The sequence below is a fragment of the Dama dama genome, chromosome 24 (genome assembly GCF_033118175.1).
Source record: "Dama dama isolate Ldn47 chromosome 24, ASM3311817v1, whole genome shotgun sequence".
NCBI classification, from domain to species: domain Eukaryota; kingdom Metazoa; phylum Chordata; class Mammalia; order Artiodactyla; family Cervidae; genus Dama; species Dama dama.
The window spans coordinates 48,501,971-48,527,384 of NC_083704.1; the positions used below are offsets into that span (position 1 = coordinate 48,501,971).

Sequence of the window (25,414 nt, forward strand, 5' to 3'; positions counted from 1 at the left end):
CTTTGTGTGGCTTGTACAGAATTAAAAAAAAAAAAAAAGATGAATTAGATGCCAGCATTTAAAAATTGGGAGATTTCATGTAAAACCCGAAATTCCCAGCTTCTCTTGAAAACTTGGAACATCTGTTCACTTGGGCCATTCGTCCCTTGGGACTTCAATAAGCTGGAACTTTGCTAAGGCAAGTGGTCTCAGTGGTGTCCAGTGCCTGGCAAGCCACTTCTTTCCCATCCCTTACCCCCTGGTCCTAAAAGCGTTTAGGTTTGTTCACCCCAAATGGCAACCCACTGCAGTATTCTTGCCTGGAGAATTTCATGGATAGAGGAGCCTGGCAGGCTGCAGTCCATGGGGTCGCAAAGAGTAGGACACGACTGAGCGATTTTTACTTACCTACCTCTGGTTTTGACACAGTGCCTCTGGCAAGTGGGATTGTGGTGAGACAAAAAGCGAGGCCTTTGGGAAGATTCACTTGTTACACTATATACTTCTGTGTGGTTCAAATGTATTATAATGACACTATGTTACTTTAAAAATGTAAAAATCAGTAGAAAAAGGTGTTTGAGTAGTCCATGGTATCTTAGATGCCACGTGGAGAAAACCCACATCCCAAGTTTATAAGCTCTCATTATAATGCTCCAAATGAGCTTAAGCCCTCCAGGGCAGGAGCCTCATTGTGGAAACGTTCCTCCGAGGTGCCTTCTGCCCAGGCGATCTCATTACGGGAGTTGTTCTTCCTGTCAAAGCAGGGGCATCAGAGGGAAGGGCTGCGCCCGGCTCTTCCCTTCCCTTTTGCAGGCTCTGCCCTTTTCTCCCGCCAGGGGCTCGGCTGGTCCTCCCATCCTCCCTCCCTCTGCCGTGGCTACCTGCCCCAGAGCCCACTCAAGTTTCACCTCTTCCACAACGTGCTGCAGCCCACAGGTTTCGATTCTTCTTTCTCATTCACAGTCAGCAGCCCGGAAGTTAGGCTTAATCATTCTAGAATTAGTTCATATGAATGTACCCTTCCTCCCCCAGGAAAGAAAGAAACTCCAGAACCCTGTGGTCACCTCACATTGCCTTTGGCTCCTGCCTGGAGTGGATCCTACTCTTGGTGGCTGGGGCCCCCACAGAGGGAAATTCCTCCAGGATTCGAGTGCCTGCGCTTATGGGGAAGGACCCTTGATTCCTTGGTCCTCAGAGAATTGACATTCTTCATTAGTTGAGCTACTGCCAGGGCTGGTTAAGCTTAGCTTACTTACAGGACTATACACATCAGGACCGTTTCTATGCGCGAGGCCAGAGCAGGAAGCCTTTTTAGGAACACTTCCCCTTCCCCCGATAGCGCTGCTTACCCCAGCTTTGCTTTGGAAAATAGAGGATCCTGAGGACAAGCTGAAGCCCATCTTTTGTGGACACCGCTGTTTGATTTTCACACTTTATTTCCTAGGCGCCTGGCCAAGGAGGTACCACATATAGGCCTTGAGGTGACCCACATGGCTTGCCTGAGGGCTTGAGCCTTTTCACAGCGATTTCACTTCCCTCTTTCTCCAGACAGGTGGGACCCCCGTCACGCTCTCTGAAGCAGGACGCAGGCCCGTCATAGCAGTACTTTCAAAGTATTTGCCTTTCTTCCTGAGCACTCATATGGGTCTGCACCCCACTGCCCTTGCCCTTGCCTGTTCTGCCTAGAACACCCCTCAGAATCTTGCCCATGTGTCTCTGGCTCTAAGAAGCCTTCCCAGAATTTGTCCCTATGAAAAATGCATTTGCCAGGCTCAGTAATTTCTTGACTCCCTCAACACTTTTTGCAGATTCCTGGCGACATTTATTTTGTTCTCTGGTCATCTTTGGTTCGTCTATGCACTGCCAGAGCCTGGCGCATCCTTCCGTCGCATGCTTATGTAACACATTCTTCAGAGACCGAATGTTAGCACCTGGCTGCTGGCCCAAGAGTGGGCGGGGAGAGCATTTCTGTTAAGCTCTGAGGTTGAGTCTTGGATCGAAGCTTATCAAATGAATCCTCTGTCTTTGATGAGTCCCCCCCATTGTACTCAGGGCTAAGACAGGCAAAGGCTCTTAAAAATCGGTGCATTTATAAGAATGCCTTGGGAAGTCCTGGGCTAAATCTTTCTGCTGAAAGTTACAATTAGAAAGATGGTTGCAAATCGAATGTCCACCCCGTTAGAGAACTAAAAAATAAAAATTAAGTTATGGAGTTATGTCTCCTTGGGTTCAAGTCCCTCTGCCACTGTGCTGGAAGGGTAGGGGTATTGATTTGTTTGTGGTGAAGGGTTGAATAGGCACGGTTTCCATCGGAAATCTTTTAGTTCACGTGACTGTCTCACCCAGTAAGTCTGGGCCTTGTCAAAGGCAGGGGACTAGGGCACGGTGTTCATTGGTGACATCCCCACTTTATAAAATGAGAAATATCAGCCACTAGTTATTTCCGTAAGGGCTCTGAGGCGAGCAGTAAGGCCTTTTGTTAGTCCTGTTAAAAGCTAAAAGAGAGGTTTCCAGAAGCAACTCTTTCAAAGGGGCTCTGAAGGGAAAATTTGTCTAGGAAAAAAAGAAAGGAACGGATGGGTGGGGTGTTTACCATCACTCTCATTTGTTGAATTGCTATGAAATTAGGATTCAGCGTAGGCTTCGCATGCCAGGCAGGGCCCTGACTCTTGGGTGAAGTTCAAGTGGACTGTTGATTCCTCTTTGAACACACACACAGTTCTCCTCCCAGTGTCCCTTCTCTATCCATTTCACCCCAACGTTTGGGTCTACAAAGCATGGTATCCTGGCAGTGAGCCCTTTAGAGCTGCCGGAATGCCCAGCATGGCTTTAGGTGGCGGCCCACTTAAGCATTGTTGTTCCTTCCAGGCTGGGAGTTGCCAGCCAGAAACTGAGTTTCTGGTGTGCTTTGAGTGCCAGGAGGCAGGGTGCTCTCAAAAAGCAGCAGCTGGCAAGGAAACCGCTGGAGGTGCGGAGCTCCGGGCTGGTGTGGTTCTCAGCTTCTGACAATGTAACTGATGGCCCCCTGTCACTTCCTGTCGTGCAGCCCAAGTAGTGGGGAGGAGTTCCTTGAGGGAAACCATGCTCTGCTCTGCTCAGAGAATCCCGTCTGAAGGGCGCCGCCGCAGCTCGGGGCGGGGGACTCTGTGTGGATGAGGTCGGAGCGCCCCATGGTGTGGTGCTGTTTCTTTGTTCGTACTCAGGTAAGCTCCCTGCGGCAGGACCAGGGGTGGACGGGCTCGCAGTTCCCGCCCAAGCCTGGCTGGACCATGCCAGGAGCTGAGGTGTGGGAGGGGGCAGCTGTCTGCATCTCCCAAGAAACTGATCAAGGAGCCGCTCAGAGCACCTGGGCGGTGGAGGCTCACTTCTGCCTCGCTGAAGTACGTGAATCAGAAAAGGGCTGTGCAGTTGGGCCTCAGAGCTCAGATGTTTGTGTTTGGTGGGGACGATGAGTTGTGTGGAGTGCCTCGCGGGCAGCGCTTCCCTTAGCATCTGTGATTGGAAGAGAGCAAGGGGAGGGGGGCTTTCGTTCTTTGCTCCACCATGCCAGTATTTTAATTTTTACAAGACATGGGTTTTCGTTAAATGGGAAGGAAAAAGTGAGTGAGTGTATGTGTGTGTGTGTGTGTGTGTGTTTAAATAGCAAAGTGGATTTTCGTGACCTTCTCTTCTTTGGACTTGAAGATGCCTAAACTCAGTTTTGGAAGTTCATTTTGAGTGGAGCAATTTTTTTTTTTTTTTTTGAAGTTTCCTTAAAATTCTGGTGTTTTGAATGTGCTCACCGTTGGGAAGATGAGGCCAGATAATACCAGGAGAGACTCAGACTCCCTGGTATTCTCATTAGTAGTATTGGTGCCTGTTTGAGTAATTTCAGAAGTGGCTGGAAATGTTATGTTTCCATGGGCAGAAGAGTGATTAGGAGCCCAGAAGCTTACTCTCTCTACTCCTTTTGTTTGTGGGTAAGTGTTAAAGCTTTGGATAAGCCAAAACTATGTTTCAAAGAAAATCCTCATTGCTTTTTCTGTTTCTTTGACCAGAATTGTGTTTCTAAGACTGATGTTTGTAATACTAATTCCAAGTCTTGTACATGGCCATTATAGACATACATTTTTAATCTTTTCATGTGATATGTGTCGTTTTACTATCTTTTTCCTTTCCCATCTCACTCACCTCGCTATTCACTCACCCTGTAAAGAATAAATTTTAAGCCTTTGAGATATGGAAATTAGTAATACAGATATGGATAGCAGTTATTAGATATGGAAATTATTTTGTATGATTTACCATACTTCAGGGATAGTTAATATAATATTAATAAAAATATTACAGTAATAGCTAATGTGTATTAGTGTTCACGTTACTTGCATCAGCTCATGAAATTCTTACGTCACTGTAGGGGTTGGCTGTTATCATCATCCCCACTTTGCAGATGGTGAAACTCGGATGTGGCGAGGATAAATACTCTGCTCCTGATCTCCTTGATGGTTAGCAGTGGGTCAGGCTTCAAGCTCAGGCAGAACGGATCCAGAAATGACATTCTTGGCCATGGGTGCACTTGACGATTTTAATGACAGGGGCCTTCATATATCTCCTATCAAGTGTGGCATCTTCTATAACACTTTGGTCTCCAGTCGGTGTGCAAATAAGCTCATTTTGGTGGATGTTTGCCTTGGTCCAATTAGCACCTACATAAGAGGCATCTACGACAAGTCACTGCCTTCTCTGGACTCAGTTTCACACCTGTCAAACAGAGATGTCTCTAAACTCATTTCAACTCTGATATGAACCTAAGGTATGACTTTTAAACAAAAAGTAAAAAATAGTTCTCCTGTCTTTCCTGTTTCAAAGTCAAGTGATTTAATAAGTGTTTTTACATACACATTTCCCCAGGTATATGTACTTGAACTCAAAATGTAATTGGCTGCCTGGCTATTGACCTTTATTCCGCTCTTGAAAATATTATTGAATGAATTTGTATTTCTTGGCTCTGAGAGTCTCTAGAGCAGGGATCTGGAAGAGTTGAGTCTGGGTGTGGGAGAGGCAGTTGGGAGCTGGATGTGAATAGAGAGAAAGGGAAGGGAGAAACCCTTGAAAGGTCTCATAAATCCATCTTCTGAGGTTTGGCCAAGGGAGCTGTGTATCTGTGCAGGAATGGTAGAGTGTAACAGTTAAGGGCAGGATTTTAGAACCACATAGTTGTAGGTTTCAGTCCCAGATTTGCCTCTTGCTAGCCATGTAATCCCAAGCACATTACCAAACCTATCAATGTGTCTTCTCCTTGTAAAGTGGGGGTAATCAAGAGTGCCCACCTTATAGGGTTGTCTTGAGGGGTAAGTGAAGTGACTCATTACAGTGCTGAGAGCAAAACCCCCACTCAGCCAACGTGACCCGTGTCCCAGGTCTTACTGACCATAGGTGTCAGTGGCTCCCAGAGAAATGAGTCCATAGTGTCTAAGAGCTCAGCGACCATAGGGCTGTAAAACGTCTTATATCTCAAGTGCAACATGGTCCTGATTGGATCTTGTGGAGGGAAGGAAGCAGGTGTTACACGGAGAAGTCAGTACTTCATTTTACAGCCCCAATTCCAGCTGTGCTTTTCCACCTTTCCCAGAACACCAAGTGGGTGCCGTGGAAGGGGAAGTTGATTCAAGCCGGATCCTAAAAAAGGCCTGTCTTGATGGAACACTCATCGGTATGACTCGGAGAGGGCAAGGCCGGGGTGGTGACCCTGTGCGTCCACTGGGAGAGAAACAATGGGTGACTTTAGTGCCTAAATAGGGACTACGTGGATGTCACTTGGGGAAGCCACGGTGGGTGGGTCTCTTGGGAGGAGCTCAGAAAGCAGCCCCCATGTGCCAGCCCTTGCTCTGCCAGCCCTCTTTCTGAATAATTTTGTCCATATTCGAAGTGTTCCACATCCCTTGAGTGCCCGCGTCTGTTGGTCAGCCTTATTTATGTCCCTGTCTCTTCCCTCCCAAATCTTGCTTGTAGCATTTACTATACCTCTCTCCCTTGCTTCTCATAGACCCCACCCACCCCTGCCGTAAACCCCCAGTGTTCTCACTACATGCCAGTTTTCATGGAGCTGGCTGAGAGCACTGGTCTGGGAGTCAGGAGTTTGAGGTTCAAGTTCGAGGTTTTGCAGTTAAGCTTGGCCACTGCTGAATGTCCCTGGCTACCAGGTTCTCTAGTAGAGACTTATTTGGATCCTGGAAGGTAACGTTCTGAGTTCACACCCTCACTGCCACTTAACCTTGGGCAAGTTCTTTATCTCTCTGGGCTTTAGTTACCTCACCTGTGAAATGGAGATGATAGTATCTGCTTCTGATACTATGAAAAGTTTATGAAATAGTATCTGTGAAACTCTTGAAACAGGGCATCATATAAGTGCTCAAAAATGCTAGCTATGATTGTGATTTGTAGGAAAGTGAGACTTGAATAGGATCAGTGTTTTCCTAAACTTCAGTTATGTGTCCCATATCCCTATACCACTTTCACTGTTATTTTTCAGTTACTCTTTTTCTTTAGATCATCTAGTTGTTCTTTGGTTTGGTTTGGTTTTGAACTTAGGTTCATCCTAAGAAGAAGGAGTGCTTAAGTCACTAAATATCATAATGTGTTTCCTAAAACACATTATAATAACTACCCCTTGGTCTGCTGCATGTGGTCTGAAATGATCCTGTGTCACCACCAGGTCCACATCGCACACTGGGGACCACAGAGCCAGTGGCTTTGAGCGTCTGGGCCCAAGTTGTTGCCTGCTGTGATTTTTGACAGTGCTTCTCCCACCAGAGCGAACAGCCAGCCCATCCTTTCGTACATCAGACGCTGCCCGAAACATCAGAACTGCTTTGTGCTTGACTCTGTGCCAGGTGCCAAGATGGCCAAAATATGGGTCTCTGGTTCCCTGCCATCTTCTCCAAATGGGACATTAACAGCTTAGAGAAAATGTGCTAGAGAGAGCCACAAAATGACCCAGTTGCTGAAATCCCACGGTAAGAGAACCAGGGCCACTCTCTGCCTGAAATTTCTGGGTATGAATATAGGAGTATGTCTCAGTCTGCTTTTGCTGAGTAACAACTACCCCAATCTCAGTGGCAAGCAATATCAAGCATTTATTCTCATGCTCACAAGTGTGCAGGTTTTCGGTGAATCTGCCTCATGCAGGTCTGTGAGCTAACCCACATGTATATTCTCCTATGTAGACCAGAAGATCCCAGAGGAGCAAGCAGAAATACACAACGTTCCTTAAGGTCTACAATCAGAATTAGTACATTGTCTTGTCTACTCCTAGTCCATTGGCCAGAGCAAGTCACAGAACCAATCCATGGAGGTCAGGAGAGGGGATAGAAGTTTGCTGAAGAATAAATTAGTATACCACAGAGATCATCTCTGTTTACTCACTCAAATAGCATTTATTGGGGGCCTACTATGGGAGAAGGAAATGGTAACCCACTCCAGTATCCTTGCCTAGAGAATCCCGTGGACACAGGAGCCTGGTCGCCTGCTCTCCACAGGGTCGTACAGAGTCAGACATGACTGAAGCAACTTAGCAGCAGCAGCATTCTTGCCCTGGAAATCCCATGGACAGAGGAGGCTGGTGGGCTACAGTCCACGGGGTCGCAAAGAGTCAGACACAACTGAGCAACTAACACTTTTCACTTATGTGGAGTACTGTGCTGTGCTGGGGAGATAAATATGGTACCAATAAGTGATGAAGATGATGAGAACCGCCAACCTAGGGCCTGGTGTGTATTAGGTCCTAAATACATATTCGATGAATGAATATCTGCTACTACTTTAGGGATGCTGACCAGTAATGTTTCACATGGGTTATTTCATTATCTCCTAACTAACGCACCATAAGTCTCCCCTCTTTGGGCAGCAACAGTCATCCCAGGTCAAACAGGTGAGATACTGTCTTGGCCTGTTGAATGCTTGTAATCTGACGTGAGGAAGGAGAGGGTTGGTGAAAGCATAGCAGTGGAGAGGAGCCGTGTGCAAAGAGATTATCCCTGACATGGGGGCAAAGAGGTGGACTTTGCAAAGAAGCTCTGGTTCAAACTGCTTGTGTGTTTATCCCCATATCCACCTGTGCACTGTCTTGGGTGCTAACTCTTCAGGCACCCACCATGGACTAAGAATTTAGCATGGTACTGGGCCTCTCATAGTTCTTTACATCACTAGCCCCCTGCCTTCCTGAAGTCACATGCATCTTGAAAGGTTCTGTTTAGAAAACTGCACAAGTTGTGACAATGTCTGTGCAGACCCCTGGCCCAGGTGAAGAACTCTGGTCTAATGATTCATTTCACTTCTGTCCTCTTCTCTTTCCTTGCATCTATTAAGAACATCCAGCGGAAGAAGCATTTTTCCATATTTGTATGCCAGTGTCAGGCTCAGGGTCTAAATCATGTAAGTGTCTAAATCATGTAAGTGTCTTTGAAAGCCGCAAGAAAACGAGACTGAAGGTGTGGGTGATAGTTCTTTTGTATATGCATAGAGTCACAGAACTTTCTGATTGGATGAGATAGGAAAGTCCATGTATTTTATAGATAATAAAACTGAGACCTAGAGAGATTATTTCACTTGCTTAAAGGCACAGAAGCTAATAATGATGAAAATAATAATAAATTAATGTTTTCCCCTAAGCAGATGACCTATCTGAAGATAGAAAGCAGATGACTTATCCTTAGATACAGTTAGGTCTTATTCCCTCAGTACATGGTTAGAAAATGTTCTGATCTATCAAGTTTATGGTTTATGTTGCAAAACTGAGTTTTCTTCACCTTCCTAGCTAAAGACACAGGTGACAGAAACGTAGACGCCATGTCTCAATCCTAAAATCATTGTGGTGTCAGCCCTTTAGGGCAGCCCTTGTCACCCACCTCTTTCTCTAGGTTTCCTCTTTCTACTCTGTCCCTCTGTCTGTGTGTACAGACTATTGAGAATGCATGAGGGCAGGGCTGGGACAGGCCATTTGTCAAGCCAAGGGTGGAAGGTGGGTTAGGGCGGTGCAGGGGAGGAATTTGTTCCTGCAGAGTCCTGGAAATCTTATTTGGAGCCAGTCTTCTATTCTTAGTTTCGAAGGCACTTTGTTCTCTGGTGCATTGTTTTAACAGGCACCAGGAAATCAGGCTCTGCTCGGGGTCAGCGATGCCGCTGGTTCCTGCCTGCAGCCGCCCAGGTGGGCAGTCTGCTGGTTTGTTTCACTTTGTTCCTCATCAAGATCATTGCTGCCCTTTCGCATTTTGCTGCCCACCCTATCTGCATGAAGCAGGGAAGGGCAAGGAGGAGAAAAGAGATTCCAGTGAGTCTCTTTTTCTTTATAAGCAATAGTAACTGCACTTATTTCTGTGTAAAAGGAAAAATGCTAAAACCCACATTTTAAGAAAGTACTGTGCCCAATTGGAGCAGCATCCCACTAGAAATAGAGTGTGAGACATGTGTAAGTTTAAATTTCCTAGTTAGCCCTGTGACAGAAGTAAAAAGAAACAGATGAAATTAATCTTAATGATTTGTTTAACCCAGTATATCCAAATATTAGCATTTCAACATGCAATCCACATAAAAATTATTAAGGAGATATTTTACATTCTGTTTTTACGATTCTGAGTCTTGGAATTCCAGCGTGTATTATCCACTCAGACCACATCTCACTTCACACTAGCCACATACTGAGTGCTCAGTACCGACATGTGGGTTTCTGGTGGCCATCGGACAGCGCAGGTCCAGAGCAGCGCCGTCCGATAGAACTTGACATCATGATGCTAATATTTTGTGTCTGCTGTGTCTCACACAGAAACCAAGAGCCACAGATGGCTGCTGAGCACGTGACATGTGTCTGGCGCAGCTCAGGAGCTGAGTTTTAAATGTTATTTGGGTGTGTATTAGTCACTCAGTCACTTCTGCCTCTTTGCAACCCATGGACTATATAGCCTGCCAGGCTTCTTTGTCCATGGAATTCAGGCAAGAATACTGGGCTAGGTAGCCATTCCTTTCTCCATGGGATCTTCCTAACCCAGGGATCAAACCCGGGTCTCCTGCATTGCAGACAGATTCTTTACCGTCTGAGCCATTAATTTTCCTTAATTAAAATTTAAACAGCCACCTGTATCAAGTGACTATCATTTTGGATAGTGTAACTCTAGAGATTTGATCTTCTTATAGAAATATGCGTTTAAACTTAACCAAGGTATCATTTTTCATTTACCATATTGACAGAGATTAATAAGTTTGATAACACCACTTGGCAAAGATAATCGAAACTCTCATGCATGGTGGTGGGAGTATAAATTAGAACAGCCTTTACAGAGGACAATTTGACAATGTTTATCAGACTTACATTCTCTTGGACCCAGCAGTTTCATTCCTGGATATTAGTGCTGCAGAGTCTCTCACATGTGTAAACTGATCTATGTAGAAGGACATTTGCTGCAGCAAAAGATTGGAAACCACATATCCAGTTAATGGGGGTTGGGTGGACAAACAAGCTTTGTTTTTAAAATATAATTTGCAACTATTAAGAAAATCGGGCCGATTTTTATTTGATGGTGTGGAAGGCTATCTAAGCTATAATGTTAAGTATAGAGCAGTGCATATAGGGAATCAGTCCTGGATATTCATTGGAAGGACTGATGCTGAAGCTGAAACTCCAATATTTTGGCCACCTGATGCGAAGAGCTGACTCATTTCAGAAGACCCTGATGCTGGGAAAGATTGAGGGCAGGAGGAGAAGGGGACAACAGAGGATGAGATGGTTGGATGGCATCACCAACTCAATGGACATGGGTTTGGGTGAACTCGGGGAGTTGGTGATGGACAGGGAGGCCTGGCGTGCTGCAGTTCATGGGGTCTCAAAGAGTTGGACATGACTGAGCGACTGAACTGAACTTTGAGTGCATATAGTGCAATGCCATTTGGGTAAAAGAAATGATATGCTTATTTATGTCTAGAGCAACCTCTGGAATGTAGAAGGGACCAATCACAATGGTTTCCTCCTGGGAGAGGAAGGGATAGATGTAGTAAAGAAGTATACTTATCATTGTATGGTATACCCTTTTGGAATTTAGTCCAATGTATTTCAGTTACTTATTCAAAGAATAAGTATTTAAAACACAAAAAAGTAAACTTCAAAGGAAGGGTGAATCAGAGAAGGCTTCTGAGAGGAGGTGACCTTTGGATGGGTTTGCAAAAGATTCATAGGAGTCTTAGCAAGAGGAAAGTTGAGACTCAGAGACATCAGCAAGCAGAACAGGTCAGGCTCGTATGTATTCCTGGAGGTGGCCAGGGTGCTGGTATATAAGACAGAGCAGTAATGGGGTTTGAACAAACAACTCTCTGTCCAAATGGGAAGGGGTTTTGTGCAGTGTGGGCTTAACCCTGTGAGCCATAGGCAGCCGTTCATGATTTGAGGAAAGTGGGAAATGACATGACTGTGTTTGTGTGAAAGACAACCTTTGGCAGAATGGAGGGTGATTTAAAACAGTGGTTCTAAAGTGTGATCCACAGAGCTCCCGAGGCCTAGAAAGTACTAACTACGTAACTTCAGAGCAGATTTCGTTCATGTGTGTCAACAAAACTAGCACACCACAGCAGACTGATTACAGAAGCAGGTGTGTGAATCCAGCTGTCTCCTCTGCAGCCAGACATTGAAAAGAGTTAAAAGAGTATGAAACCGTCCTGCTCTTCTCACTATTTTTTTTAACAAATAGTTAATTGTCAAATGTGATAATTAGGTTAAGAAGTAATAATACACTCATTTTTAAAATAAGAAAAATTTTAATTCTCAATTTTATTTTCTAATACTGCAAATATTAATAAAAACCAACATAAGAAAATACTCTTTGGGGCCCTTGATACTTTTTTAAAAAATATAAAGAGGTCCTGAGACCAAAAATTTTGAGAACCACCAGTCTAGAAACAAGGAGGTCCTGTGTGCTTATAATTCTGGTTGGATCAAAATAAATTTTCGGGAAACAAATGCAGAGTCCAGTAGGAGGCAGGATCTAATAGTACTGGAGTTGATGTGTTTCGCATATGCGAGCACAATGCAGTGGTCTGGGCAGGGATGTGTGAAAGAAATAGTCCGATTGATGGATGGGTTTTGACTGACGGAAATAGTACATGTCATGTACTCCACTTGTGCACTGAAAGATATTTCTGTTGTGTCTAGTCCTCTGCTGCTATAAGCATCCTGAGCCTCCCTCTATGTGTGTGCGTACTCAGTCGTGTCTGACTCTTTGCAACTCCATGGACTGTAGCCCGCCAGACTCCTCTGTCCTTGGGATTTCCCAGGCAAGAATACTGGAACGAGTTGCCATTTCCTACTCCAGGAGATCTTCCCAACCCAGGGATCAAACCCACGTCTCTTGAGTCTCCCACACTGGCAGGCAGATTCTTGACTACTGGCGCCACCTGGGAAGCCCACCCTGTATAGGCCCCTAAGTGCCAACCACTTGGAAGAATTACGCTAGACTATGTCCTTAAAAGTTAGGCTGTTCACGAATGCCTTGTTCACAGAGATTTACCAGATCTTGACAAACTCGAATAACAAGAATTGACTGTATGTATGTCTGTCAGTATGTGTATCCTTTCTCTTCCCTTCCTTTCTCCCTTGCTCACTCTCCTTTTTGCCCTTTCTTTCTTCTCCTAAACCCTTGATTTTCCACTCTTTCATTGATCATTAGTCCTTCTGTCATTAACCTTTTTTTTTAAAAAAAAATTGATATTAAAATTGGTTTATAGCACTGTATGTTTTATGTCCATAACATTGTATTTCTACTTCTATATGCTCACCACCAAAAATTTAATTTTCATCCATCACCATATAGTTGACCCCTTTGATCCATTTCGCCTTTCCCTGCCCCTTCCCCTCTAATAACCACGACTGTGTTTTCTGTATCTATATGCTTGGTTTTGGTTGGTTGGTTCATTTATTTTGTTGTTTGTTTCTGGTATTCTTCATATGAGTGAAATCACATGGTATTTGCTTTTCTGTGTCTGACTTAATTTCACTTAGCCTAATACCCTCAAGATCCATCTATATTGTCATACATGGCAGCATTCCATCTTTTCATGGCTGAGTAGTATTCCCCTATGTGTGTGTTATATATGTGTTCCATATGTGTATGTGGAAAACACATCTTCTTGATCCACTCATCCATTGATTGGTACTTAGGTCGTTTCCATATCTTGGCTGTTGTAAATAATCGAGCATTAGCCTTGAGTCTTTAAAAGATGTTCAGGGAGGGTGCCTTTGTCAACTAATTTAGTACACATTGGTAGATCACCTTCTTTGTGTAGTGCACTGGGTTATGCTGGAAGCTGGACACAGACATTGTGTTTCAAAAACATAATACAGCTAGAATTATTGTCATCTGTGATTTTGAGGCAAATACAGAATATCATGTTTGTTTCTAGAAAGTGTTTCCCAGTCTCAGCTGTTCTCATTGCCCACCTTCCCACCTTCCCCCAGCAGTGTCCTTGACCACATGTCATTCACACACACAGTGTTAGAAGGAAACTTTGGAGGACATCTGGACCAGTGCTCTTTGTCTTATAGATAATAAACCTGAGATCCAGAGCAAGAAGGTGAGATGCCTAAGGTCATACAGCTAGTTTGATGACCTTAAAAAGTAGATAACAACTAGGTAATTGTTCTCTAGTTGCTCCATCTTACTACTTACACATCAGATAAGAGAGAGGTAGTAACACTTGTAAAGTCTTCCCTAGTGGCTCCGTCAGTAAAGAGTCTGTTGCAGTGCTGGAGACCTGCAATGCAAGAGACCCAGGTTCAATCCCTGGGTAAAGAAGATCCCCTGGAGAAGGAAATGGCAACCCACTCCAGCATTCTTGCCTGGAGAATTCCATGGACAGAGGAGCCTAGCCAGCTATACAGTCCATGGGGTCACAAAGAGTCAGACACGACTGAGTGACTAACACAGACACACAATAAGACTTGTGATCTGGCAACTTCTCATAAACTTTTATAGAACAGACTTCTATAAATTGTTCACATTGTAATAAAGCTAGAGGATATACACAGATGTAAGGTTTAGAACTATTTAGGTTTAAACTTTTTTTTTTTTTCTTCACAGAACCATTTTGTATCTGTGGCCAAGGTATCTAGACATTTTCAACAGAAAAGGTTTTAAAATTCCTCATTTGGGTTATTTTCATCACCAAAGTATTTTTTATAGTATAGCCTAAAGTGGTCTTCACTTGGTCCCAATGATAGACAGCACAGATTTGAGAGCCAGCTCTCTGACAACAGAGAGGGGAGACGCCGCCCACAAAGCCAGCCAGGAAACCGATTCAGCAGGCCTCACTTCCCAGTCACTCCCCAAAGCTGAGCCTCCACCCCTCCCCTCCCAAAAAGGGGCAGGAAGAAGGTTCAGAAAAGATAATGTGCTCATCCTTCAACAAAGCTTGGCTCACCCTTTGGGTCTTCCACATGCTCCCGTTTCCTGTGGCTAAAGTTAGACCTGTCAGATACGCATTTCATTTTTAAATGACTGGGCAGACGGAGGGCAGGCAGGTCTTCTCCAGAAGGGAGGGGCGGGTGTTGAGAGGATGGATGGGGTAGAAGTTGCTTCTCACTCATTCCCGGGAAGAGGGCAACAGAGTGTCAGTGTTTCTGTGCTTGTCAGGAGCAGCAAGGTCGTGGGCCAGTTACTTCGTGTGACCATCAGGAGAGGGAGTTTCCACAAAGAAAGTGTTTCCTAAACCTCATTCAATTATGAATCATCTTCTGCCATAGCCTTTAACATTGTAAAATACTTAATAGCTTTCTGCAAAACAGCAGTTTTTCCCTTAAGAGTTATCTTTAATGGAAAGTTTATATTATCATAAACAGAAAACTAGTATGCTGGCCCAACTTTGAATACTAGATACCCACAAGACAATGTAACTAAATTCCGGCTAGCTGCTGTTGCCTGAGTCTCTCTCCTGGAGAGAGAGTAAAGGTTGAGGTGGGTAAGCATTGAGTATGTGTTAAAGGTGAGATAGCCCCAATCAGATACTTCCCTGGAGGCTCAGCAGTAGAGAATCCACCTGCCAAGCAGGAGACCCAGGTTTCATCCCTGGGTCGGGAAGATCCCCTAGAGATGGAGACGGCAACCCACTCTGATCTTTTCGCCTGGAGAATCCCATGGACCGAGGAGCCTGACAGGCTACAGTCCACGGGGTTGTAAGAGTCGGATACAACTCAGTGACTAAACTGCCACCGCAGCGATCCGACAGACCAAGAACGGACACTGACTTGGAGACACGGTAACTTTCCTCTTGTGTGATCTGCTGGGTACAGCCTGTCAGAGCCCTCTCCTGGTGTTCCGCTCGTGCTGAGCTGCAGATATCATCTCCAGAGGCCCCTGGACCCACGGGCCACTTCCTGTGTCTTTCAGCTTGTAGGGGGTTAACGTCCCGAGGGGCCCCTCCCCATCAGTGAGGGGGTGGATTGAACACTTTGACCTCCCCAGCTGTTAGTGGAAAATGATGAACTGTCTTATACGGTCCCTCACGGGTGTGGGAGGGGGCCCAGTGGGTTGTTCTCCGGCTCCAGCTGCCCACAGCTGCCCACATCTTTGGGGGGCCTCCCTCCTTTCACCACCTCACTGTCTCACTCCTCACTAGTTCGTCGTGGGGATTACCACCCTGACGTGTAAACAGCTTATTCCTAAATTGTTACCCCGGATCTGCTGTGGGGGGAGTCTAAACCACAACAGCTGGTAAGCATACCCCCTAAAATAATCTTACAAACCGCCATGACACCAGACCCATCCTTTGGGAAACAGTAGCCCAAGGTACGTGTCCAAATGGTGTAAAGAAACTTATCACCTTTTTTTTTCCCTTTAAAGTTCAAAAATGTATTGCAATTTTTGGTGTTCAACTCTTCCATTTTCCCTAACATTTTAGTGATACTCTGTTCTGATGAGTAACGTTGTTTTCCATTTTTGCTGTTCCTCTCTCAGTATAGTATTACAGCTTGCTAACAAACTTAGTGTTCCCAAATTTGCCTATAAATTCAATTTACTGTGTGACATTTGTCAGTTGTTTGCCAGTCTGAGGCATCCAGTGAGTGGAGCCGTGAGTGTTGCTCTGTGGTTACTGAAAGTGTTTGTTAATGCATCAGTGATGAGCCCAGGCTAAAATGCAGCAGGCAAGTGTTGCCAAACTCAGAGAGCCACTTTCTAGCAAGCCTTTTACAATATCCTGAGGAGAACCAGGACTTTAAAATTAGGGAGATTTTTAAAAGTGCTTTGTTGTTATTTAGTTGCTTACTCGTGTCCAAGACTCTTTGTGACCCCACAGACTGTGACCTGCCAGGCCCCTCTGTTCCCAGGCAAGAATACTGGAGTGGGTTGCCATTTCCTTAGGGAGATTAGAAAAGTACTTCTGCAAGATGAAGGTCCTGTTTCGGCCTGAGTCTTATAGGCAGATTGAAGGCAGGACTGAAGTTCTAATGGGGAAAGGATTTCTTATCTTTAGGGGGTTGGGCCCGTGCCAGTGAGGTCCTGTCATGTGAAACCTAGATTGTTGAGAGAGTGGTGAAGTCCAGAGTAAGATATACCTCGCAAGAAGTCAGAAGCATCTGTAAATGACAGGAGATCAAGAAATCCAACAGGAAGGCAGAAAGGCCGAAGGGCCAGCTTCATGGACGGGGCTCTGTGCTCAACAGGTCTTCACTCTGTGGGCACATAGAGTTGCCCAATAAATATTTGTTTAATATTTGAATGAGTCAGTGCTTGGTGGTCAAACTTGCTTTGAGTTTTCAGGGATGGTGGCCTCAGGATGGGTACTCATCCCAGAATAGTGCCTATACATTTTTTCCTTTCCAGATCTGACTGTGTAATTTGCAGGGTCCAGTGAGAAATGAAAATCCAGGGCCCTTGTTTAAAAAGTTATTAAGAGTTTCAAGATGGTGACTGCAAAGCATTATTCTCTATGTGCCTGCATAATGGAAGGCACTAGAAGTGAACTTGAACTGGCTTCTGCATTCTTTGACCTTAGCTTGAAGGAGGAGACGGACATTAACCCAGTTATTACACAAGTAAAAGGTAACATTTTAATAAGGTTAGTACAACAAAGAAGAGACACAATGAAGCTGAGAGTCCATAACTGAGAGATTTTTTTTTTTTTGGTTTGGAGCTGTCTTAGAATACCTCTATCACGACGCTGACATCTGAAGAGTACGGAGGAGTTGGCTGGGAGAAAAGGGGAGGAAAGAAGGTTCAAAGGCAGAGGAAACATGGCGAAAGAGGAGTTGGGATTCTGGGAGGGAGGTTGGAGCTCAGAGCAAAGGGAATAAGGGTAGAGATGAGAATCGGACCAGTCCTGACTTTGCACAGGGTCTTCTGGACACTAACAAGTCTTGAGAAATTCAGGGCTGTTTTCATGACTAACAGTAACAGAAAGATGAGTAAAATTTTTCACCCTTAGTTTCCCTTCCTGGCTTTCAGGGCTTCCCTGCTGGCTCAGACGGTTAAGAGTCTGCCTGCAGTGCAGGAGAAAGCAGGGTTCAGTCCCTGGGTTGGGAAGATCCCCTTGAGAAGGAAATGACAACCCACTCCAGTGTCCTTGCCTGGAAAACCCCTTGAATGGAGGACCCTGGCAGGCTACAGTCCACGGGGTCGCAGAGTCGGACACGACTAAGCAACTTCACTTTCACTTTCTCTTCAAATAAACTGAGAAAGAAAATTACTCCAGTACAGTTCTCATCCTTATAAATAGGAAATGATGTCAACAATCATGTTTGTGGACGCTGGCCAATCAGAACAGTCATTAGGTACTGTGTGGGTGATGTGTAGAAAGGGAGAACCTGAACGTTTAGTGATGAGGGCCCTTGAGGAGCTCTCACTCCTCATCTATCCCCAGCTTTGCTTGGTTGGCTCCATCCCATCACTGAAATGTCATCTCAACTGTTCCTCCTCTGAGAAACCTCCCTGACCTTTCTCTCCAATGGCTTCACTCCTCACCCTCTTTGATAGGCTTTCCTATTACCCCGGTTTACTTTCTTTATAATCCTTGTTGCTGTTGTTCAGTTGCTAAGGCATATCCTACCCCATGGACTGCAGCATGCCCGGCTTCATTGTCTCCCAGAGTTTGGTCAAACTCATGTCCATTGAGTCAGTGATGCCAGCCAACCATCTCATCCTCTGCCGCTCCCTTCTCCTGCCGTCAATCTTTCCCAGCATCAGGGTCTTTTCCAATGAGTCAGCTCTAAGCATCACGGGGCCAAAGTACTGGAGCTTCAGCATCAGTCCTTCCAGTGAACATTCAGGGTTGATTTCCTTTAGGATTGACTGATTATTACTCTCTTAGTACACCTTAAAACTAGCTGGTTTATTTGCTTATTATTTTATAATCTCTATTCCCTCCAAAGGCAGGGGCTGTATCTATTTTGTTTACCAATTTATCTCCAGCAGCTTGCACAGTGCCTGACATCTAATAAGCACTTCATAAAATAGTTATTGAATGAATGAAACTTTGGAGTGAAATTCATTCATCTGAGTCTTGTTGTTCCTGGATTTCCATTGCAAAAAAAAAAAAAAAAAAAAAAGGAATATTGTGGGTCCCAGAATCAAAAATGGAACTCTATGGATGACACATCTTGGTGTTTTAGTCTAAATGAAAAGAAATTCTACAGCTTTATATGCACTATTTGGGAGCAGGTGGGTTCATTTGTTCACGTAAGTCAGTCAGCACACATTTGTTGAGCTTTCTCTGTGTGCTGGACTAGGCCTTAGTAATGTCCAGCATGAAAGAATTCTAGACATGAAAGAATTCTACTGTTAGTAAAACACGGATTTTCTGGGAAATGGATTAAATGTTGGATAAATGTGCTTTGATTCTGCAAAATCCAGACCTCGGTTTCAGACTTCAGGATAAAAATGATTGGGATGGGCTTTGAAGCAAAAAATCAGGATTAGAAAATTTAGCACAAAGTCCTTCCCCCTCCCTGCAGCCCCCCTGTGGCTTAGCAGTACTCCTGCTTTTTACTCAAAACTTGACAAGACATGATAGTGCCGCTGAAGGAGGGCTGCCCTGAATACCTGCCTGTCCCTGGTGTTTGGGGCCCTTTACCTCTCTCCTATAATTTGGTCTTGTGGTGAGGCCCTCCTCCCCTTTCAGAAACAGCTGCAGAAGGAAAATGTCCCTCTTAATCACAGTTGACATCTTTCCAGACACCGCATCAGGAATGGTAACTGGCTTTCACATTACTGTTCTGACAGGTTCTCTGCAGACTGTTGCCAGGAGTGTTTTCTCAGGTTAGTTGAGACTAGTCTGAAAACTGGTGGTCTCCTTTGTGCTAATGACTCTAGTTAGACCAGGAGAGGGGTCCAGTCCTTCCAGAGGCCACATTCTGAGAAGCTCCATTGAGAAACATTGTTGGCATATTCCAGTACTTCATTTTGAGAGGAGGGGAATTATCTGTTACACAGTTATTTTCCTTTTACCTGTTTCTTTCCTACTGAGAGAGAAACATCTTTAAGAATAAGCAGCTCCTTGTGAGAATTTCAAGTTTTGTTTGGAAGAAAGCTAAATATTTTGATCAAATAATCCTTAAATTATATTCTTCTGAAGCCTAAGGGATTGTGTTACAGCTAATGCCCAACCAAAGTCTGCTGAAGTACCTAGGCAGACTCATTCCCGTTTAGGTGCTCAGGGGCTTGCAGGCACCAAAGGTTAGCAGATACTGCCTAGTTGAGCTCTGAGGGCCTGAGGCCTCCTGGAGTTGGGCACTGGGTGGATATCAGATGCCTGGAAAAGGAATGAATGTTTATGGGCTTGTTTTTTTACTTGAGGATGGGGAGAGTGTGCAGGTTATTTGTGAACTTCTTTTATTTTACTTTTGGCAACTTAATGTTTCAAACTTAAAGTTGCAAGTCTAGAGAAAGATACTCCTGAATACCCTTTACACACTTCACTGATTGTTTAAATTTGCTCTCTCTGTGTCTCTTTCTTTGCCTCTGTATTGGTTTTTCTCCATAGATGCATGCTTGCATGCTAAGCCAATTCAGCCGTGTCCAACCCTGTGCGACCCTATGGACTGTAGCCCACCAGGCTCGTCTGTCCATGGGATTCTCCAGGCAAGAATACTGGAGTGGGTTGCCATGCCCTCCTCCAGGGGATCTTCCCGACCCAGCGATTGGACCCGAGTCTCTTGGGTCTCCTGTGCTGGCAGGCAGGTTCTTTACCACTAGGACCACCTGGGAAGCCCCTCTCCATAAGTAAATAGATTTGTTGTTGTTCAGTCGCTAAGTCATGTCCAACTCTTTGTGATCCCATACTGACTGCAGTATTCCAGGCTCCTCTGTCCTTCACTATCTCTTGCAGGTTGCTCAGATTCATGTCCATTGAGTCAGTGATGCAATCTAACAACCTTATCCCCTGCTGCCCCCTTCTCCTTTCCTTTCAGTCTTTCCCAGAATCAGGGTCTTTTCCAATAAGTTGGCTGTTTGTGTCACGTGGCCAAAGTATTGGAGTTTCAGCATCAGTTCTTCCAATGAATATTCAGGGTTGTTTTCCTTTAGGATTGACTGGTTTGATCTCCTTTCAGGAATAGAAGGAATTCTCGAGAGTCTTCTCCAACAGCACAGTTCGAAAGCATCATTTGGTTCTTTCATGCTCAGCCTTCTCTATGTAAATGTGTGCATGTGTGTGTATACATATATATTAAATAAATTTATATATGATATATTTAAATAAATATTTATATTATATATTATATAATATTTATATATTAATACATTTAAATAAATTTATATATTACATATAATGAAATTTATTTTATACATTTATATATACATATATATGTATGTACTAAATACTTAACTACAAGAGTAATTACAATTACTTTCACACAAGTATAATTGTCAGAAGAAGAAAGTTTAACATTGGCAAAATATATTAACTCCTCCACCACTCATTTTTAAAGTTTGCCAACTGTTACAATAATGTATTTTACAGCTGTTTTTTGTGGGTTTTTTTTTTTTTTTTTTTTTCTGGTCTAGAATCCAATTCGGGATCATGCATTGCACTTACGCATGTGCACTTAGGCCTGTTTGGTGTTTCTTGATTTTGACTCTTTTGAAGTTAGGTTGTACAATTTCCTTCTCTGTGAGCCTATTAGGTGTTTTTCGTGACTAGATTCAGAATTTGCACTTTAAAAACATCTAGAGTGATGGAAGAATGCCTTTTTTAGGCCGTGCATTTATTTTTCACAGTTTAAGAGATTTGGAGGACCAAAATCAAGGTGCTGATCTATATGGTGTCTGGCAAGGAGCTTCTTCCTGATTTGCAGACAGCCAGCCACCTTCTTTCTGTGTCCATAAATGACAAAGAAAACAATCTTCTCTTCCATGTCTCTTCTTATAAAAGCACTAATCCCATTCATGAGGGTTCTGTCCTCACCACCTAATCACCTCTCAAAGGTCCCACCTCCAGATACCATCACATTGGGAGTTAGGGCTTCAACAAGGGAATTTGGGAGACTCGAACATTTAGTCTGTAACAGGAGAGGAGCAGGCGCAGATGAGGGTCCTCATCAGATAGTATCAGGAAGGTCTGAGCCTTCGCTTCCACAGTTAGTCTTGATGAAGCCTCTGGACTGAGGCTCTGGCTATTAAACAGGAAGTCTTCTCAGTCCTTTCTGGGTCTTACATAGGGAACAGTCAACGCCAAGGTCATTCACCTTTAAATTTCTTCCCAGCTTTATCTTTAAAATCTCATGTATAAAGTATATAAATAAAGGCTTACCTGGCTTCCCACAAAGTCAGGTTAATGGACTGTTTTTATTCTGTTGCTTTAACCCGCCTCCTATTCCACTGCTCGGTTTTAGAGGTACAGAATTGTGTTCAGCTTGTCTTAGGTTCAGTGCCCTGGAAGCAGAGCTGGATACAAGTGCAAGTAGTTTATTTGGTCACCAGAAGCACTGGTGAGGGACTGAGGAAGAGAAGCAGGGTACAGGGTGTGATCATGAACGAGTTAGCTCTCTGAACACCTGGGGCTCAAACCTGCTGGGGGCCTCTGGGAGACTGTACGTGGTGGTACTTCTCAAACTTTGCTGCACGATCGACTCAACCCGGGGAGCTTCTGCGAACTCGTGATGTTCAGAATCCACAGATGGCAGGAGCCAGTCCCTGGGAGCTTTTTAAACTCCTCTAGTGATTCCAGTGTATGGTCAAAACTGAGAAGACTGTATTTCAGAGTTGTCCCTTCAAGCTTTAGGAAGCTGGAGTGTTTACCTACCAACTGCAGTTCATCGCAGGCTGAGGGCTGCTCCTGGTGACATTAACAGCGAAGCATTTCTGGCCTGTAAAAAGCTGAGGCATGCCGGGGAATGGTGATTGCCCAGGGGACGTGGGCCAACAGTGTCAGCTACTAGCTGGATATGATATCAAATCCTAGCTTTGTCCAAGCACTCTCAGAGCAGTTTTAATCATGTCATTTAAACTCTAAGCCTCAGTTTTCTTTCCCTGGTGGCTCAGATGGTGAAAAATCTGCATGTAGTGCAGGAGACCCAGGTTCAATCCCTGAGTCAGGAAGATCCCCTGGAGAAGGGAGTGGCTACCCACTCTAGTATTCTTGCCTGGAAAATTCCATGGACAAAGGGGCCTGGCAGGCTACAGTCCATGGGGTCGCAAAGAGTCAGACGTGACTGAGTGACTGAACACTTTTCCTCATGTATAATAACTTCTTTGTCCTAGCTTTGAGGATCAGAGATAATATATGGAAAGCACCCAGAATGCAGTGAATTCTTAACAGATCTGTGTTTTAAACCCAACAAGTGGAAAGAGGGAGGGTAGCAAGGGGCTACTTGAAGCATCCAGAACATGCCATAAAGCAATGCAGATTGTGAGTTCTAATCTGGTCAGATAACACCAAATAGTTCTACTAGGGAAATTTTTTCTTTAATTTAAAGGAACGCTATGATGAGTTGTCAGGATATACACAGTGGCTTAGCAGGTGCAACCCATTTCTCTAGCATGTTCCATCTCTGCTGTGTGTGCCAAGTTGCCCCCAGGAGTGGTGGGTGCAGAAACCAGTAGTCGAAGGGAAATAGTTCTTCCTATAGATGAACGCCTGCCTGCTAGTATTTGGGGGCACTACTCAGGAATGCATGGGGTGCTGTGGCTGCAAAGGCATTGCCAGCACTGGGGTCTGTCCTGATGGGAAAAGGCAGGAGTCCCAAGTGAAGAAGTGAGAACTCTCCTTGTAAAATCAGATTCCCAATATTATCATGGGCAATAGGCACATTTGAGTCTGAATCGTACAGTTGGACCATCTGAGTTCCTTGGTTATGTGGGGTAATTCTCTAGAAATTAAGCAATTATTGGGACATTCCCTAAACTATATGGGTACTATTTTTGTTGATAAGGGCTTCAGACAGTTCTGTGCAGGAATAATTTTAATACATAAGAGTTCTCTATGCTGGTAAAAATAAGTGAATTAACAAATAACAGAGGACCAGGGAGGCACAGGTGATAACAGTGTATAATGAACCACAGGTTGTGACTAAGCCACTTCAGTGTACCTGAGAGCAGAAGGAAAAATAGAAAATAATTACAGTCATTGTTAGAAGGCTTAGGGGGAAAATGCCCTGTTTAATTAGGTTCTGTGCTTCTTGTCAAATTCCATCGTTGGCAACCTTTATGAATATGAGCCTCCTTTCCCACCTCAGATGGATGCTCATAATGGAGTTTGTCTGGAGCAGTCTGTCTGGAAACTATACTTGCCAGTGCTCTGCCCTGGACAAACGAGTTTTCTGTCTTCTCTCCTGCTCCTTTGGCCTTGGATGTTTGGAGAGAAAAGTGGTCTGTTAATGTTCATGGGGTGATCATGAAACTGGCTGCTCTCGGTTGTCAGGGCTGATGGTGACCCTGGCAGGTTGTGAGACCTGGTGGTGACTGCTGACCTCTCATCTGCCTGGTTGAACATCTGGTTGACAAGGAAACCTGAGGTTCAGAGAGGAGAAATTATATGCTTAAAAGGTTCTATACCATGCGGCATGGTGAGGACATGAACCTACCAAGTCTAACTTTAGAGCCCACAATTAATGGCATCTGAGCACAAATCTGTATATTATGCTGTGCTCAGTTGTATCTGACTCTTTGCTATGCTATGGACTGCACCCTGCCAGACTCCTCCGTCCATGTGATTCTCTGGGAAAGAAAACTGGAGTGGGTGGCCATTTCCTTTCCTAGGGGCTCTTCCTGACCCAGGGATTGAACCCACATCTCCTACGGCTCCCGCACTGCAGGTAGATTCTTCACCACAGAGCCACCAGTTAGTTAAGATTTATTTACCAATGGCTCAGGGAACACCAGGATTTCCAGGTTTTCTACCCCGTGAGCACATTAAAGAGTCTGGGGGAAGAAAGATCGTGGTTCCTGGATGCTGGAGAAGGGGGGATGTTTTTTAAAATAAGGTATTAAAAACGGAGCAGGGGTTCCCTCTCAGTTTTTTTGCTCAGCCCTGGAGCTGAGACAGAGGAGAAATGAGATGTGGATCCTCTCCTGCTCAAATGTGAGTTTAGTGAGTCAAGTTCCAGCTAAGGACAAGTACAAGAACATAAAATCCTTTTCTAATCTCTCCCTAAAGAAGGCGCAGATGAAAGGCCTCATCAAAGCCTCTGAAGCCACCAAAGCTGTTTGCCAGCAAAGAGATAAATCAGGAAGGTTTGAGATCTGGTTTGAATTTAATAATTACAAATGACTAATCAGGGGCCGTTCGCTGTCAAGTCAGGAGCTGTACTGTCTCCACCAGTGGATTTCTGCTGCTCTGGACACTTGGTTATTAAATAGAAAAGCCCTGTGATTAAATCACAGGGCTGTTCCAACACTAATCAATTCAATCTTGGCCGTTTAAAATTAAGTCAGGCCTTGCACTTGCCCTGCCTCTGTGACAGAAGTGGGAACCACACACTGCAAACGTGACTGAAGGTATCCAGAGAGCATCCATGTGTAGCCCTATGTGATGTGGGTACTTAGAGGAGGGTCAGGCTGCATCCCAAGTCTCTTATTTATCATCCTGCAGGATTGCCTCCTCCAGCATCTTTAATACCAACATCCTCTTTGCCTGCCTCTCAACATCCAGTAGCAACAAAGCAGCAGTGACAATAGCAGTAATAGTAATTATGATAGTAACCACAGAAGCAATAATAATCATTTTTTAATATCTTGCCATATGCCTGGCCCTGTTGTAAATATTTTATCTGCTTTAGTCCTTCAAATAAGCCTATAATGAAGAAATCAAAGTTTACAGAAATATAGACACTTTCATATCTCACACACCTGGAACCTGCCTGGCCCATAGTTCATCCTCTATAAATATTTGTCGTGTGAGTGAAGTGATAGAGAGCATCAGTATCTGTGATACACATCAGTTGCTGTGATAAGATCACAGCAAGGAGGAGTGATGGAGCTGGATCCTGAAC

General features: G+C 44.4%; 1 protein-coding gene across 3 annotated transcripts in view; it reads left to right on the top strand.

Annotated features, from left to right (window-relative positions):
• Positions 1 to 25,414, top strand: part of ARHGEF3 (Rho guanine nucleotide exchange factor 3) — a 305,270-nt gene that overhangs the window by 132,556 nt on the left and 147,300 nt on the right. Inside the window, exon 1 of one of the 3 annotated variants that reach the window (XM_061128328.1) lies at positions 3,026 to 3,182. The exons of the other annotated variants lie outside the window; for them this stretch is intronic. Within the exon in view, the coding sequence (XP_060984311.1) occupies positions 3,132 to 3,182 (51 nt within the window). The 5' untranslated portion in view covers positions 3,026 to 3,131. Of the gene's footprint in view, positions 1 to 3,025; positions 3,183 to 25,414 lie in introns of those variants that run through there. 3 annotated transcript variants of the gene reach the window in all.